The sequence below is a fragment of the Perca flavescens genome, chromosome 20 (genome assembly GCF_004354835.1).
Source record: "Perca flavescens isolate YP-PL-M2 chromosome 20, PFLA_1.0, whole genome shotgun sequence".
In the NCBI taxonomy this organism is placed as follows: Eukaryota; Metazoa; Chordata; class Actinopteri; order Perciformes; family Percidae; genus Perca; species Perca flavescens.
In genome coordinates this window covers 5,212,707-5,232,146 of record NC_041350.1, presented here as the reverse complement: position 1 = coordinate 5,232,146, position 19,440 = coordinate 5,212,707, and the positions used below count along the sequence as shown (strand labels likewise).

The following is a 19,440-nucleotide window of genomic DNA, read 5'->3' as shown; positions in this document are numbered from 1 at the left end:
GAAATACTGTAGAAAATGTACAATATATTTGTTTTTTTAAAATGAAAGACCTGAACCGTTTTGTGCAGTTTTTTTGCCCTGCCCTAATGTAACACATTGTGAGAGATGTAGATACTTAATGCCTTTAGTGTCTACATGGTGGGATGGGGAGTCAGTGTCAGTGGGGGTCCCGGGCTTTGTTGATGAGGCCAGCTGCAGATGAAGGGGAGTGTTCAAAATGTTTGTGTCCAGGGTGGGAGGGACACACAATCTTTACTGCCCACCTCAGTGTCCTGGAGGGACGGTCAAGTTGCAGCCATGCACCTTCTCCCCAGAGCGAATGATACGCTGCAGTCTGCCCTTGTCCTTGGCAGTGGGAGCAGCATACCAGATGGTGGTGGAGGAGCAACACCAGATAATACGTTCAAGAGTCATTGTAAATCATACAATGTCACATAATTATACTCGGTAACAGTACCAGCCACACAGCTTACTACAATCAATATTCCATGTTGATAAGGGGCTCATGCTAATACTTGGTGGCTAAACTGTACGGTAACATTATAAGGTTAAAACAATGTTTAACACTGTTATTTTTAGTATGATTGTTTTGACCACGGTTTACAGCGTTGGGCTAACCCATAATTAAATTTGCCACGTTACGTCAGCTGTACGGGTAGTCGACAAGTCTAACGCTAAGTTAGCCAGCTAGCGCACTCCAGTCTGTATGTCTAAATCCCTGGCGCTTAAAGTACTCAGTCGGGATGAGAGAAGACAACAGTCCCGGGGACATAGCCCAGTCAGCCCCCAGCCAACAACTACAGCAACCCAAACCAAGCCAGCACAAACCCCAGCACTGGGTGCTAACATCGCTCACGGCAATTACAATATGTTTGCTGATCCGTCTGAGAGGTCCTGGAACAGACCATTTCAGACCCCAGTTGCTGGCGCTTGCGTCTGGCCGAAATAGAGCCGCAACAGCTGCCAACCAAAGATCTCCGGGTCGCCCTAGAGACGATCTCACCAAACCAGCTTGTGCAACCATTCTGACCCTGAGCTTCTTCCTCATATTGTATCTTTATTGTTAAAGTTTGACAGAGATAAGACATTCATAAATGTTATGACTCCTTTATCATTGGCCTTCACTTATCCTCTGCATGAAATACAACAACCTTTACATTTGAACACTTCTGTCTTGAGATAAAAGCCAGAAAAGGTTCTTCATACTCAATGTGTTTGGACCTCGTACCTGGTCCCTTTCTGGGTGTTTTAGGGCTGGGGTATGTATGAAAGGAAAAGGTGTTTATACCTGTTTAAAACAGCCACGCTCAAGGGCAGAGTGAAAAACCTGCATGGCTTCAAAGACAGGGACAGCCTGGGATGTGGGAAAGGTGTTGGGGGAGGGGGTTTAAGATGCTGTTTGACCATCTGACAAGCACTTGTCGTAGCATACTGACAGTTGTGGTATAGAAACTGCAACTGTGAGATTCAACTGTATTGCACATTGTACATAAGTAGACAAAAAGCCTAAAGTCATGCTAACAGTGCAAAAATATAAATGGTAATATTTCCAGTGCTCACTAGTGAAGATGTAGGACTAATTTATGATACTCCAGGATCCATAAAAGCAAAACTTATTAATTGTGATTATCAAGTATAAATCTTGGCTTTTAGCTGCAATCTCAGTCTTTCAGTCATCACCCAAAGCTTAAAACCACAGGCGAGGGTTGGATATGGATTGGCAAATTGAGACCAATTTGCCTGATGATCTCACAATCCATTTTATCCTCACATGGGGCGGGGGGCTGTGGCTCAGGTGGTACAGCGGTCATCTATCAATTGGAATGTCGGTGGTTTGTGTGTCCTTGGGCAAGAAATTGAACACCAAATTGCTCCTGATGCTGCACCATCGCTTCGTGAATGTGTATCTAATGAGATGAGACAATGAATGTGTGTGTGTGTGTGTGTGTGTGTGTGTGTGTGTGTGTGAATGGTACCTGTACTACGTAAAAGTGCCTTGAGTAGTCGTTGAGATGCTATATAAATGCTGTACATTTACATTACTTGTGGACAAGACCCTGAGATAACTTTTTCACTGGCAGCGTACCTCACTCCCAACTAGGATTGGGCATCGAGAACTTGTTCCAACTTAGAATTGTTTCAAAAAGGATGACGATGTTTATTGGACAGAAAATTTGGTTTGGACTCTAAATTTAACTCAAAGTTTTGGTTTCCGTAGCGGCCAGCGTACTTTCAGCTCTTACGTTGCAGCCATGGAGCGCAGTAAGCAGCGCTCTAAATTGTGGCTTTATTTTGCATCGAAAAATCCTGGTACAACTTTAAATCACCACTGAATCACGAAACAATTTTCCTTTTATCTTTGATGTTAATGTTCAAATGGGGTAGCATGATGAACAAACAAAGCATATTCATCACCTTTCACCACGTAATGTTCAACAAATCATTACTGAATTAATTGTCTTATATTACACCACCATGTGTGCCCCCTCACTCAGGTGTGCCAGAATATGTTAACAGGCAGGGAGACAACAATATACAGTAGCCTATCAGTAGCTGATACTGTGTTCTTGAAGGTCTTTATTGAATTACCCTTATATTATATCTACTTTATCAGAAGTTACACGTTAGAGGAAAAGATCAGTAGGTAATCAATAACTTAATTCCGAAACATTGTTAACTAAACATGGACTACTTCCTGGTAACTTACCAATATACCTTTAGGGGAAAAGGGATTGGGGTGAAACATGGGAAATCAAATTAAAAATAAGACAATTTACTTAGATCTTTTCAGAACTGTTACTTAAAGGTGCTCTAAGCGATGCTGGGTGACGGCACTTCTTGTTGACTTTCAAAGTATTTTCAAACAAAAAACAAGGCTAGATCTCCAATCCCTCCTCCTCATCCCGTCCCCTTCCCTTCTGTGCTTCCGCGCACTAACCCCCCCAACCCCCACCCCCAAATCCTTCTTGTCGGTTATTGGCTGGAACACGGTTTTTTATGTTTGGTGGTGCAGGTTGGCACAGTTAGTTTTTGTTGCTGTTTGTGGAGCCTGGGCTGTCTACAGAGACCACGTTTTTTTACAGGGGACAGGCAGCTGGCGGTTAGTGAAGAGATGTTTGCCGTATGTGACAAAAAATGTTGTCATCACTTAGAACAGTAAAATAAGGAACGCATCATTAAGTGATTGTTTAGGCCATTTAGAGGCAGCAGAGGCTGTAAATACAACACTGATATGCTGCCACCTTATAAAGTTGACACGGTGAACATGTGAGCAAACAGTTGACTATTTACACATCCAGCACAAAATGTACTTCTACGCAAGAGATAACATCTCCTACGAGATAAACTTTTAGGCTTAATTAGGCTATTATACAATAAGAAGTAAATGTTCAGCCAAATGCAGCATGAACAAAAGCTTTTATCTTCTCAGATGACTACAAGGTCCACTGTAAAACTTAATGGAGTGTAGATTTGTACGTAGGAGATAGACTTTAAGATAGTATCTCCTGTGTGAGATAAACATCTGTTCTATCTATTTTCACCAGCTAGTAGATTTACAGCAAAGATTTCAGAGATTTATTAGGGCAGTGATGTCATTTCTGCAGGGGCAGTTCTGAGGGGTGGGGGGGCAAGGGTGGCCAGTGCCCCCTTAATATTAAGCCTTGACCACCCCCCCCCCCCTCCACCCTCTGGCCTTCCTAAATTGGGCAAATATTTGCATACATTTTTAACCCCACCTTTACCCTCAAAGAGGAGATATTATTCATGTGCAGTGATAAATAAAATGTAGGTTAACAGTGAATGAGTATTCTTGTGCTTATTGTTTTATGTGTGTTACGTCCCTATCATGTCTAGGCACGTAACAACTCAGTCTTTTTTTAGAACCAAACCTATAGAGGGTTGGTGGTATGGAACACTTTTGCTTATATTTGGTACCCCTAAAATCGCGTGTGGGCCCAGCCTGGTCCCTCCATCTGAAATGGTCTAGAACCGCTGTGCTTTAAAACAGTTTATAAACTGATTTAGGGACAAAGCTAATGAATTCCTCTGCGTGTCCTGTAGAAATGGTGCAGGGAAATAGTGCTCAGGATGTTGTGTCAAGCTATCTGTTCAACCTATATTTCACTCAAAACCACAAATATCAACATGGTGCTTGAGAAAAAGTTAGTGGAACATAAAATCAGTAGGCTTCATACTCTGGAGACCATGAATTGGGAAATCTAGCCCAAAGGACATTTGGCGCTTAATGTTTGGACAGCTACACGTATGTATCACTTGAGCTATGGCTCGACCGCAGGGAATTAAGCGCCTCAGGCCAATGCCGGTAGCCTGCGCCTGAGCTCTGGCTCGGCAAGGTACTTTCCGGCTCAAGTAGTGGTGGTAATGGTGGAACACAGTTGACCAGGGATCTTAAACTCAAATAACTTTGGGGCTACAAGCCAGGTTGCTCTCTTCCTGGGGGCTGCTTGAATTTATTTCAACAATACATTTGAGCTATATAAACTTGAGAGAAACTCTCCTTTCTCTCTCCACTCTGTTGTGCCTACAATTCCCCTCTGTATGTTGAGACTGTAATGCTAGAAAACAGCTCATTTGAAAGCTAAAACAGTAGGCATTGCTCCTCCCTTTGTCTCTGGTGGCTGTGATAATGAAAACGTATGTAATGTGATATATTGGACCCAAGGCCTTTAAGATAAAGGCCATAGTGAGAATGAATGTTGAACCAATGACTGGCGTAGGATTGGGGCTTCACCAAAGAGACTGCTGGTCCTCACAGAAAGAGGGGAAAAACTCACAAAAAAATCCTGTGTCAAACATTTTATTCATACAAACAAGTTCAATTTACAGGACAGCTTATCAACAATTTTATTTAGCAGTGCAGAATGACCCAAAAAAGCCTGGAACACTAAAAGTAGAGGTTCACAAACAGTTAAGATTGATTTGCTTTCCAATAACCTTTTTAAAGTCAACCAAGTTACTGATGCAGACCAACTTGAGCGCATCTTAAACAAGTTTTTCTGACAATGGAGCAGTTGTAGAGTTTCCTGGGGGCTCAGGTGTAGACCTGATGGATGTTGGGGCCTTTGCATTTGTGAAGTTCATTTTGCGCCTTTTAATGTACTTGTCTTTGGGGAACACTTTGGGCAAAAGATTAGGAGCCGTCTGGGTCTTGTTAATGGAAGGTGGTGGAATGTTTTGGAGTATCTGATTATCCTTCAATGGGGGGGTGTTAGTGGGAGCTGGAATCTTGTTTGGCTTCATGTGTTTCGTTGATGATTTGGGTCGAGGCTTTTTGGACTTCTTTTTTGGCAGAGGGGATAGTCTTGAGATTCCCACCACTTTCAGTTTAATTGGGGCTTCAGATGTTCCTGCCATGTTCCGTGCCTGGCAGCGATATTCACCAGCGTCCTTGTATGATAACCCGTTCAGGCTGATTATCGACCAACGAACTCCAACTCGAGGAGATTCCTGCATAACTGGAACATACAAAGTTGCAAAATCTCAGCATTCTATGCCAGTTTGGCTTAGAGCAGGGGTTTTCAACGTTTTTTTAAGCCAAGGACCACTTAACTGGGAGAGAGAGACGGAGCAGGGACCCCCTACTACATACTGTATAAAATGAAGTTGCATATTAAACTGGGTCTACAATATTGTGTAGGGCGGCCTAAAGTCTTATACATACCTTTTAGTGCATAGAATACTAAGCTATTAAGATAATTGCTGGCATGATTTTGTAAATCAAGTTTTAATGTTAAACATACATGTGGCACAGTGAATCCTTAGGATGAACTGAATCTGTGGATGGCTACCTTAGTGACTACCTTTTTAGGTCAGTAGGCCTATCATCAATGTGTTTTTCACAAATAGGCTGATTTATATTGGCTAATAATTTGTTGGATAATAGTTACGATATTTTAACTTTTGAAAAAAGTTTCAAAACTTGCAAAGAAACTCCCTTCATAAATTTTTCCTGATGATGGTCTACTACCGAAACGTTGCCTACTATTAAATTTATTTTTTGCAAGTTAGACAGTGTGCGGGAGTTTCTCTGTAACTTTTGACTTACTTATCCACCTCTGACGCACCTGTCTCACGTTATAGATGTGCAAAGTAACTCTGAGGACCCCCTAGGGGCCCTGGACCCCCTGTTGAAGATCTCTGGCTTAGAGTTTTACACAGCCAGTTTTAAAGACATGGTGAAAGCATCACAGAAGTAAAAATACTGGGGAAACACTGGTAGTAGGAGAAAATCTCTATATAGGCGGCTGCATATATGAAAAAGAAACACCTAACCCTAAAGAAATTCTAACAAAAGGTTTCTCAGCTGGTTTTTGTAGTATTAAGTGTCCTTAATAACAGTTTACAAAAATGTGACCACTAGAAAGGTGTTATTTTCAAGATGGGCAGGAAGCCCTTAAAATATCCCAACTCATTAATTATTTGACCTAGCCAAGTAATTGGTGTCTAACCCCCTGTTTTCTGGGTCTATGAATCCATTGGACTTGTCTAAATTGCACTGACATGATTACATACTTATGGAATACATTATTTTGTGAGATTACTGTAAGGTTTTAGCTTCGTTTAGGGTGAACCAGAGATGTAAACAGTTTAGCCTATGTCATGTAACTCCTACTCATTACGTGTTTTGGGACACATAACCTTTTTTTGCTAAAACGCAAACTTGACATTCATCGTAAAAGTTATTGCACCCAAAATAAACTTAAATTAGAGTTTTATAACTTTGATCATAAACAACTCTGAATCAGTCCGAGCAGAGGCCTGTGTGTGTGAACCCTCTAAAATGGTCAATCCTTTCAATTTGAATAAGGTAATACATATGTAATACATACTCCTATAGATGTTTTTGAGTATAAAGGTGGGCTTATACTAAACTCAGCAAAACTAAATTCACAATTTTCAGCAATTCAGAAGATAGTGGAAGGGAATACTGACATTTGATATCGCTTACCTCATTGAAATGTCGGACTGTCTGCCAATATTTGCCGCCACTGGGCACTACAACTACCTGAAATCAGCATATTTCTACCTCCAAGAAATGGGCCTACTTGAGACCAGACACCCTGATGTTGTATATGACAAGTTTTCCAGGGGTCTTCCAAGTGATCCGCCACAGCAACCAGTACTGGGCAGGCCTTCACTCTGACCTTGTCATCGAGCAGACATTAATGCAATCCTTGGAAAGCAATGGAGGCTTGACCCACAGAAGTGGACTGCGTTGTGGACCATGTCTACACCCATCACATCTGAATCCAACGCCATGCAGGAATTCAATGACCTCACCTACATGACCAGCGCCGAGAATCCTCAGAAGCAAGGATGAAAAGAGGTCACTCTGATCTAGAAAAGATCAAGGAAAAGCTTAGCATTTGCACACCATTCTCTTCAGGCCCCTCTCTGAGAAACATTGTTGCCAAAGAGGAGGTGAATGTGCATGAGTTTGATACTGTTTGAGACTGGCAATGAGATCATTGAAAATATGAATGGAAAACCCGTTTTTGGAATATCCTTAAAATGGAAAGACCGGGCAAAAACCCTTGCAGATGACAGAACCATTGATCCTGCTTTGCTGTTCCAACGGTTCCTAATCATGTCGAAAACTGGACAGTTTTCACTGGAAGATGTAATGAGCTGTGAGCTCTGCTCATTTCCTGCAGCCCTGTTCGAAGGCAAGGAAATCTTCTGTAAGCCAACGAGCCCCAACTAGCGCAGGCAGTCTCACGGAGTTCTCAAGCAAGAAATCTAACAAAACTGTCCTGGATTCCATCCCACCAACTGAGCATTATTTCCTTGACAGTGGCTCCCTGGTTCACCGCTTGGCATGGAAAAAGGGTGCCAGTTACAGCCTTGTGCATACAGAAGTGCACATAACATCTTCTAAATCATATAACTAAAACACAACATAACATATATACACTAAACATAACAACATAACCATATAACAATATATAAGCTCTTACATGTACAAAATATTACCACTCTCTAGGTATAATATAAAATAAAAATCACATTTCCATTGCCGTAGCTCATTATGAAGTCATTATTAAAAACATAATTACAGTTACTCCAATGTAAATAAATACAGTCTCAGTCTTTTGGAAAAACTGACATTGTGCCTCTCTGAAACCAAAAACAACGGGAGCAAGTTCCATGCCATCATTGCTCAATAACATGATGTTCTTTGAAGTTGATTTGTTCGACAGACGGGTAACAAGAAACGCCCTTCACTTGATTGGCGTGTGGAATGAGTATGAATGTCACTGAAAAAAGTCAATCTTTCATAAATAATTTCTGGTACTTTTGTAATAATTAAATTTAAGAATTTAATAAGAGAATAATTAATTCTGCTTCTTACATGAAGCCATGTTAACTGATTAACTGTGCATGTCCCTAATACTTGTTCTAAAAGAACAGTTAAGGACAAGCCGAGAAGCTTTATTTTGTGCAATCTGTAATCTGTTTAAATTATTCTCTGTAGTTGTAGCCCAGATGACACAAAACTATTGATTCCACCAGAATTTTCCGTATGCAAATCAGTATGCATTTCCTGCAAATCAGTATGCATTTCCTGCAATGGCGAACTACAGCCATACTCCTGCCCATTTTATTCAATATTAGTTTTATCTGAGCGTTCCATGTCAACCTGCTGTCCACAATCACGCCGAGCAATTTAGCCTCAGCCACTTGTTCAATGATCAAACCACCAACTGACAAGTTCAGAGCAGGGGAATCTTTTAAAAGATGATTAGATCCCAACATCATACATTTACTCTTCGCAATATTAATAATTAACTTATTTTCTCTGTTCCACTTTTCAATTCATTTTAGATCATTATTTAATATAGTATTAAGTCTGGTAGAGTTATGATCAGACACAAAAATAGTCAAGTCATCTGCATAAAGGGCAATACTGGCACACCCCAAAATAAAAGACAAATCATTAATGAAAATAGAAAATAACAGTGGTCCAAGACAACTCCCTTGAGGCACCCCACAACGCAGAACTTTTGTCTCAGAATAACTACCATTAAACAGTACATTAAACTCCCTATTAGTAAGATAACTATAGATCCATTGGATTGCACACTTTTCAAAACCATAACAACTTATTTTTTCAATAATAGATCATAATCAATTAAATCAAATGCTGCACTGAGATCTAACATTACCATACCAACTAATTTTCTATCGTCAATTTCATGCAACCAATCATCAGTCATCTGAACTAAGGCTGTCGTTGTCGAGTGCCCTTTCTTATAAGCATGTTGATAAAGTGAATTTAACCCGTTTTTAGAGCAATACAAATTAATTTGATCATAAACCATTTTCTCCGTGACCTTACTCAAAATTGGCAGAATACTTATAGGTCTGCTATTTTTCCCAGAAAAATGTTCCCTTTTGTTTTTAGGAAGAGGCACAATTTTAGCTTTTTTCCAATTAGCAGGAAAAACACATTTTTCTAAACTTAAATTAATAATATAACATATAGGCATAGTAATCACATCAGCAACCATCTTTAATAACTTAACATCCAGTTCATCAATACCAGGAGGTTTATCTTTCATTAACTTTAATGTTTTCTACTATGTTAAGACTTACTTTGTCAAATTTAAATGTACATGATTTATTAAACATAATTGTATCTTTAATTGTCTTAAAAGATAAATCAGGGTATTCCTGTGAAATCATCTCTTTTTGTAAATTCTGAACTTTCTTTGTAAAATAATCTCCTAAATAATTAGCTATATCAGCAGGTTTAGTCAAAAAAGTATCACCTACATCTAAACATTTTGGTACAGATCTATCTCCCCGCCCTGTTAATTGACTTAACGTATTCCATAATTTATTCCTGTTTGATTTTACTTCCTCAAATTTATATTCATAATAGTTCTTCTTTTTTGTTCTGTTTAACTTTGTAACAAAATTTCTTAATTGCTTGTACCTTTCCCATAATCCATTATCTCCTGATAAGCTTGCCTCTAACTTTAATTTATGTCTTTTCCTCATATGTTCTTTAAGTTCAGCATCTAACCATGGAGAAGCAATACTTCGTACTGTCATTCATCTTAATGGGGCATGTTTGTCAACAATTGGCATTAATAAATTTGTAAAAACCTCCAAAGCTAGATCAGGATCTGCTTCCCTTAATACTTGTGACCAGTCAATATTTCTAATATCAGCACAATAACTAGCCTCATTGAAGTTTTTAAAAATCCTTTTAATTATTATCTTCTATTAACAGAAAAACCAAAATCCTCAAACCAGGTCAGGTTTGAGGATTTTGGTTTTTCTGTTAATTGTGATTAAATTATGATCACTAAAGCCAACACAAATATAAATTGCTTTTGAACACAAATCTGTAGCATTAGTAAAAAGTAAATCTATACATGTTTCCGTTTTTGTCCCATCAGTATTATAAAAAATTCTTGTTGGTTTTTTGACCACTTGTGACAAATTGCAAGTATTGGCTAGAGACTGCAACTTATTTTTCAATGAGCAATTATTCAATCTCCAATCAATATTTAGGTCACCTAAAAAATAAATCTCCATATCTAAATCACAGACTATATCCAACATGTAACAGATTTGATCTAAACAGACTATTGGTGCATTGGGAGGCCTATAGCAGCAACCAACTAGAATAGGTTTTAAGTGTGGCAACTGCACTTCCAACCACAATGCTTCAACCCCAATACAACCAAGGTCTTGTCTGGTCTTTACTGGTATTTGATCCTGAACATAAAAGGCCACTCCTCCTCCATTTATATTTCTGTCACATCTATATAATAGGTATCCATTTACATGCAAAAGGAAGTCCTCTATAGTTGCATCTAAATGCGTTTAGAAATTATTGCAAATTATTATTTTCCAGAATCCCAGTAATATCCTGTATCTTATTTCTCAAACTACAAATATTCAAATGAGCTATTTTTAACCCTTTATTTGAGAGTATTTTATCTATCACCATTCTTTATTTTACACAAGTAGTAACTTCTAATTAAACATAGTAAAGAGCTATCAAATGAACAAAAAACACACAAAAACACACATACACCCACATTCACCCAGATGCCCCCCCATATTGCCAACATTTGTCAACAACAACTAATAAGATGTTACACCAACTCAGACAAACCTACTATTATACACATAACTTCTGAGGTCATAAAAACATAAATCATAAGTCGTAAATCAAGCCAACCAGTCTCACTATTACCATAAACACTGATATAATTTAAACCGAGAAACTGAGAGCATATACATTGTAATTAAAACTTCGAAATCAGACTTCAATATGTCTATAACTAGGCTACATGCACAAAGTCAATACCTGTGCTTGACCCTCAGTGTTCATTCGTACTTTGCATCTTCGGTTCAACCACAGTCTTGTAGAATGTCTCTGCAGCTAGATGGTCAGTAATTTAATGGTCTCTTCATTAAAAGTCAAAATCAAAATAGCTGGATGAATGATCCTGTGTTTCACTCCTGCGCTCCACAACTTGTTTCTCACCTCACGGAAACGCGCCCTAGCCTTAGCCGTCTCCGCAGTGAAGTCAGGAAAAATGCGCAGCTTCATTCCACAAATCTCAAACAGCTTTTCTGTCTTGGCTAAACGTAGAATCTCATCTCTTGTATCCAACCTGTGCATCCTTGCAATCATTGCATGCTGACCAGATTTAGCCACAGGTCCAACACGGTGAGCATTTTCCACTTCAGGTGCGCGATGGAGTTTATCCTTGAGCAGATCAGTAAGCAAAGCGGACACAAACCTTGTTGGATTCCCCTTCTCTGTATCTCGAACCAAGCCAAGAATACGAATATTATATTTCCAACTATGATTCTCCAAACGATCAGCTTTCTCTTTCAAGTCCGTGTTCTCTTTATGCAAACTTTCGTTTGCAAACTCCAGCGCCGTAACCCTGATCTCCATGTGGTCAAGCGTTTCCTCCATAGCAACAACTTTGTTGGAACACTCGGCCATATCTTTTTTAACGACATCAAGTTGCGGTTGAAGTTTATCAACCACCGCATTAATTTCTTCCCTTTATTATGGTTCGGATCAGCTCAGACAGCTCCTGCATGTTAATATCCTTTCCTGCTGCCATATCGATCTCAGGCACCTGTTCAGCGAGGCCGAGTCCACTTAGCTTTGTTTGCGACCTTGTTTTCTTCTTAGACATATTACAGCTCTCTCACCCGATCAAGTCAACCTTTATACTTGACTGACCGTCATTATAAATCAGAAAGATCTTTAGTTACCAGTATTTTTCACATTTTTGTTTGAGATTGGCGTTCTTCCGATATGCTCAGCCTTGACGCATGCGCATCATAATTTTTTATATAGCGAAGGTTATAGCGAAGGTTCTCCCATCAAAGACAATACGCATCAGAGAAGTGGTGAAAAGACTCACCACATCGTTAACTTCAATGCAGAGACTGAGTTTGTGGGAAGAAAGGATGATTTCCTTTCCAGATCTTGCAACAAACAGGGACGTATCAATCTTATGACGAGGAGCTGGAGAAGAAGGGCTGCACGCTCAATCACCACTACATCAGGTGATGCAGACGTGGACATTGTCAAAGCTGCAGTCAAGGCCTCATTATTCTCCTCTAATATTCTGGGATGAACAATAGAGGCCCAGTGTTTCCCACACATAGACTAATGTGTGGGGGTGCGCCTCACTATCAACACTAGCCGCCACACATTGCGTTTTGTTGTTAAAAAACACAGCGTCCGTCTCCATAATGGAGAGAAGACGGCTGGTCGGAATTCACAAGTTCACGAAAGGTTGGCATCTATCTCGTGAACACCTTTACAAAATCGCATATTAAAAAGTCCTACAAAAATATTTTATATTCTGAATACAATGTTGTCAGTGTGACAGTGTGAGACCCGACCCTTAGCAAACGAGCGATTGTGCCTGCTTTAGAAAGTTAATTTTGCGGTAAAATGCAGTTGGATTGTCAAGGTTAAAACACTATATAGCAGCTGTGAATCAAATGAAGATATTATGAATGTTATGTAATTTTTTACTCTTACACTGAATGTTTGCTGCTTCAATCCAGACGAGTATTGAAAAGTATTTTCCGCGACTGAAAAAGGCACACGTTGAGGATGAGGACCAGCCTGAACCGCAGGTTCCCCTGCCACAAATTGCACAAAACACTGGAGGCCTCTATTTTCATTCAGAATTAGAAAGCAATTTTTGGCGAGGGGGAAATACTTTCAGACACGCTGTTGGATGCTGTCCTCCTCTCCTACTTCAATGCCTAACGAATCTATCTCTTTCTTTCCCTGACCCTGTCTTTTGGTGGTTGAAGCCTGAAAATATTTTAAACAAATATACTGTATAACCTAACTAATTACACTGGTCGGACTGCAGTGTTTCCCACAGATTAGAAAGCAATTTGTGGCTGGCGGGGGGTACTTATTTTCGTAACAAAGTATCAAAAACTGAGGACACGCAGTTGGATGCTGTCCTCCTCTCCTACTTCAATGCCTAACCAATCCATCTCTCTCGCCACACATTAGTCTGTGTGGGAAACACTGGGATGTGATACAACTTCACACATTTTTAGTGTTGGCAAACAGACAGCATTCCAGAAACTTGTGAATGGTGAATTAACCATCCAGTCCTCTGCAAATGTTTTACTGCTCCCACATCAAGCAAGGAATGTCATAGAGGACCGTAGGACCAAGGCAGTGGCAGTGTTGTTTGGCGGAAAGAATACCGATTCACTTGCCTCTTTGTGCTTCAACCTTGTTTAGCAAGAAAATCGTTACCGCCAAATCATTAATCCCAGAACGTCTGCCTCCAACTGAGTCCTCAACCAAATATCACTGCCAAAGTGTTTACTTCCAGATCATGGTGTGGATTGGAAAGGAAGGTGACATGAACACAGTGGCTTGGGGATGGAAACTGGTGGACAACCGGGTTCCTGCCAGTTATGAAGTGTTGCCCCAGAAAGCCTCCTGCAGATGATAATGTAATTGCACAACTGCCTGCCGAACACAACGGCCCAGTTGTAGGGCATATGGACTACCTAGCGTGCCTGCTTGTGTACCATTTCAAGTTGGGAATTGTGAGAATCACTATAATCAACCTCTATGGGAGGAAGAGTGTGCAGTGCAAAAAAGTATTAAAAAATAAACCAGAATAAGAGGAAACTGAAGAAAATAGAAAAAAAAGATATGTAAGAAAAGTATTAAAAAATATATAAAAAACAAAAGGCAAAAGAAGAAAACTCATTATAAAAAATATTTAAAAAAATAAAATGGGTTAGCGGTACGGAGCCTTCACGTGGCAGCCGTTTTGACAAATTTTACAGTATCAAACAGTTCTAATAAATGTATTCTTTATTGGAATCAAAAGAATGGCTATGAACCACAGAAACCACCAACACTACGCAAAACGATATGAGAAAGGAGAAATATGCAGTTACTTAAGGGAAATTGTATTATTAAATTGTATGTAATTGGATTCGCCCTTATTTTTCGCATAAATATGCTTGTAACCAATTGCTTTAATATGTAATTGTACTTGTAATCACTTATCTATCATGCTAATATACTAATTACAATATTACATGGCCAAATCATGTATCAGGCACCAGTATTCCTTGTCTAGGAGGAATACAAAGGAGTAATGGTCATTTTAAGGACCTCACGGCCACCACTTTGAAAATGGGGCCTTTCTTGGAGTCAAACTTCGGTAAACTTTTAGTATGGTCTTAAGTACATCTGATACTACTTTAAACCACTGAGAAATCTTTTGTTAGAATTTGTTTGGGGTCAAGCCATATTTTCAGCTAACTAATATGCTCTAACACATGGATCTTAAAAGAGACAAAATAGCACCAACTTACAACTTTCCAAATTCCTGGGTAGCTGGTAGGAGTTGTCAAGGATGTCTTGTTGGCAACAATCTGCACGGAGAACCAAATTACAACATGACTTGAGCGATGCTCGGATCTTAGTAATATCACTTTATCACCTGGGCCAAGCCATTGGCGCTCCCAACTCATCACATACAGCGGTTGGTCAGTGGCCCTCAGCGTCAGATGCCGACACTGAGGCACCCTTTAGTGTCTGTGTGGGGTGCATCGGGCAGAGCAACTCCTCAACCGCAGTGCTGTAAGATGACGTAGTATGAGGTACGACAGTGGTAAGGAGTAGTATTTCAGACCAAAACTTAGCATAAGGAGGTAGGTTGGAGAGATGGGTGGGTCAACAACACAGGACTTTCACACAGGAGATCTGGGTTTTTGTCACATTAAGGTTAATATTTTAACCTCACCCACAATCTTTTCCTAACCCTAAGTGGTTTTACCTTGCACGTTGAAAAATGACGCCAAAGGGATACCCAGAGGGGCAAAAATGACCCCAAGGGGTCCTAAACCAGGACGTTGACAAATGACACCAAAGGGCCCTGACCTAGCCTGACGTCGTCATGCTCAGATTCTAGTCCGAATATGAGTCTGATACTGCTTCATTGGGCTGTGACTATGGGGCGTGTTTCAATCGAACCAGGAAAGAAAATGCCTCTGCACTCAATTGGATAAACCTACAACCAATCAGAGCAACGGAGACAGACGTCACAGAAGTTGCAAGTCAAAGACAGTTTCCGTGTCGTGCGGACGGGTGTGGCAATGTGTATACATACGTGATCGCGGTTCTCTGTTCCTCTTTTAAAATGAATGCGCTGTCCAGTGTTGGGAAAGTTCACTTTCTACATGAACTAGTTCAAAGTTCATCTCACAAATTTTAAAATGAACTAGTTCATAAATTTTGAAGTAGTTCATACTTCAAAATTTTGAACTAAGTTCACAGTTCCAAAAATGAACATAGTTCATAGTTCTTTTTTTTTTCCATATGTTGCCGCAAGCTATTATTTTTCAAAATTGAAAGGCTAGCCAGGTGCTTCAGTTCAATGTGCCATTTCAGGTTTGCTGTGGATGTGACTGACCTCACCGACCTTGTCATAAAACTTGTTTAAATGATCATACAACGTCTCCTTGCTGCTTTGTCGCCTCCACGCTGCTTTATGTTTTGATGACTCATGCGGCGGTGCGACAATGGTGGCTGGTGTTGCCAGATTGGGTGTTTTTTCCGCTACATATTAAGGCCCCGTTTACACAAAGGGAAGACTCAGATATTTTCCTGCGGTTTGGCCTCTCATTTACATGAAAACCCTGTTTTTATCACAGAAGACGATTATTTCTAAAAACTCCGGCCAAAGTGGAGATTTCGGAAAACTTTGTTTGCACGTTTGCGTGTAAACGGAGACAAACGGAGGTTTAGGCAGCAGAGAGAGAGAGAGAGAGAGAGAGAGAGAGAGAGAGAGAGAGAGAGAGAGAGAGAGAGAGGACGTGATTGGTTGCTGTTGTTGCTATTGTCGGGATTCTGATTGGCTAACGTGGGCTTGAGCTTCTTGTTACACTGCCACCTACAGGTCTGGCATGGTCTTGACTGCATTGACGGCATATATACACGGGTACATATAAACAAACGCTTTTCTGAAAACGGAGAGGTTGAAATGTCCGTTTATGAAAATAGCCGGCCACGTGTAAATGTAGCGTCAGGCCTGTTTACGGTGTGTTTTAGCCGGGTTTTCGCCTGGAAAGCTCTATAGAAATCTGGCACCCTATTGAACGAAGTTAAACTGAGAGAGTGCGCCGTTCACAGACACCAGAATGAACGAGTTCACAGTAACGTTCATCAGGCAGTAATACAGTAGGCCTACGTTCAGTTCACGTTCGCCCAAAATTTGAACGCGTTCAGGCACAACACTGGCGCTGTCGATATCTTCTATAACAGAAGCGACGAATCTACACATCTCAATTCTCCAGCAGCAGCGATCTTTGTTGTAAACAAATTCAACCCAAGCGCTCTTTGGAGACGTGGTTGATTACGTTACTGTTGATCATCTGTCCATCATTGTATAAAGCCCGCCCTGACAATTTGATTGGCCCGAACAGTTCTGGTTCGAGCATAGTTGCTCCACAACAGATCAAGTCCAGACCAAACTTCCCGACCTCAAATGTTGTGGGCGGGGCTAAGTTCAGCTGGCATCCAGGCTAGCTCTGACCAAGCACGTTGAATATTACACCAAAGGGTCCAGACCTAGGACAGTGTTAAAAAGTGGCGCCAAGGGATCCTGACCAAGCGCCAGTATTTGACAAGTTGGGAATGAGAATGTGTCACAAGCCTGAGCGGGTGTTACCAGTGTAGGCTGCCGTTTTGATCCAGGTCAGGGTTGGTGTTGGGTAGCCGGTGGCGTCACAGCGGAGGATTACGTTGCTGCCCAGTGGAGAGATGACTTTGGTGGCTGCGGGCTGGACCGAAGGCCTCATACAGCGGGACAGCTCAGCCTGGGTCATCGGTAACCCTGACTGACCCAGAGACCTGCGGCATACCAGCAGCTGGTCCATGAGAACCACAGGACTCGCCAGGGACGTGGACAGGGACATCACCATGGAGATCTGGCAGTCACACAGCCAGGGGTTGTCATGGAGACCTGGATATCCAGGACAATTTGACTCCTTTACATAATTGTTATGTTTTTAATGTGTCATAAATCGGATGGAAAAAATATTGTTGTAATGGCAGGTTTTCAATTGTACACATGAGTAATTGATTGCTGATTTGTAATTGAACAGTAGTGTTGTTCTTTGAAACTACTTTCTACCAAAAACAGTACAGGTAACAGTACACATTGGGCGTCTTTATTTCTTTGCTGATTTAAATAAAATGTAGCTCATTTAGAAAGGATTAGAATATAATGTGTCTCTATCGCTCCCAAATGTACTGTACCTAAAACTCTTCTTTGTTCTGGTCTTTCCTGTTGTCCTGGGAGAGGAAACCAAAGGTCTAGCAGCTCAGCAGGTAATATAGTGAGCCTGAGGAGAGGAGACAAGGAGAGGAGACAGGGAGAGGAGACAGGGAGTGGAGAGGACAGGAGACAAGGAGAGGAGACAAGGAGCACAGAGGAGAGGAGAGGAGACAGGGAGTGGAGAGGACAGGAGACAGGGAGCTGATTATGCATTGAATTATGCGATCGCATAATCGCGTTTTTCTGTAGGGACTGGTCTATAGGGAGATTAACGGGGAAAGCAAACGCCACACCCAGGGGGAGGACGCCTCACACGCCGGGACACGGCCGTGGGGGACGCGCGACAATAACGGGAAGGTTAACTGGGAAACAACACGCCACACGCGGGACGCGATACCCGGCCCCTGGGGTGGAAGTCCGGAATTGTTTGACCCATCCACCACCCCAACCAACCTCCTTACGCGGATTTTCGGCATTTCATACTACTCGATACCGTAGTCGTGCTGTGACCACGACATTAGTTTACATTTTCGTGCTGGCCACCATGGAAAAAAACGACAAAAACGTCCCCGTGAACACGAATAAATAGATTAAATAACGTGACCATTTCACATACTGCCGTGAGACTGGGTTGGTATATATGGAACAGTTTCAAACTAGGCTACTGACAGCTCGGTAGCTTTCTAGGCTCCATGGTTCTGTGGTATCTGAACACACCTGTTGCTGGACAGGTCGAGGTAGGTGATGTTGGGAAGAAAGAGAGCAGCGTGGGCAGGAAGGCTGGACAGGTGGTTGTTATGGAGACCCAGAGTCTGGAGGCGGGGCATGTCCCTGAGCCCCTCCCAGGGGAAGGATGTCAGGAGGTTGCCATCCAGACGCAACTCTCGCAGGGCCTTCAGGTTGACAAAGCTGCTGGGGTGGATGGACGTGATGGAGTTGTAGGTCAGCCACAAAAAACGCAGCTCGGACAGGTTGTAGAAGGCTGCCCGGGGCACCCTGGAGATCAAGGTCTTCTCTAGACGCAGTTTGACTGTGTCAGCTGGGACGTTGATGGGAACAGCCGAGATGCCAGGGTCGCTGCACTGCACCAATCTGCGATGTTAAAAACTAAACTGTTACAGACTGAAGTTTGGACAGACAGACATCATCTTTTTATGTATTATTTTTTAACTTGGACTTTTACAATGCATCATCAAATGCTGTAAAAAATTAACCATTCCTCTGTTCCACGACATGCCTGATCCAACTTTAACCCCTGCTTATAACCAAATTTGTCAAATGATGGCATCACCACCTATAACATTTGTGCGTTACCACTGCTGTGTTGGTTTCATAGAGCTTCAATAATACGATAATTATTCAAATGCAATCCACCGTAATGAGTTGTGTTTCGGCTGAAACAAATCACTTGCACACACAAATGCAGAAAGATGGGAATGAAATCAACCTCACTCAACCTGATCTCTGCTATTCCACTGTACCCGTACGTGCAGGCGCATAAAGCTGGACAGGATTGGACCGCCAACAGAGTGGACTGCAGGATGTGAACGAGGACCAGCAGATACATCCTTCATCAGAGAAACCGCAT

General features: G+C 41.3%; 1 protein-coding gene across 1 annotated transcript; it reads right to left on the bottom strand.

Moving 5' to 3' along the window:
* Positions 1-4,859: 4,859 nt before the first annotated feature.
* On the bottom strand, positions 4,860-19,419 carry lrit3b (leucine-rich repeat, immunoglobulin-like and transmembrane domains 3b). The gene is made up of 5 exons (XM_028566304.1): positions 19,334-19,419; positions 18,570-18,944; positions 17,834-17,919; positions 17,244-17,537; positions 4,860-5,501 (listed from the first exon to the last, which is right to left on the bottom strand). Exons 1-5 carry the CDS (start codon positions 19,417-19,419, stop codon positions 5,005-5,007), a joined length of 1,338 nt encoding a protein of 445 aa, XP_028422105.1. The 3' UTR covers positions 4,860-5,004.
* Between the last annotated feature and the right edge of the window lie 21 nt (positions 19,420-19,440).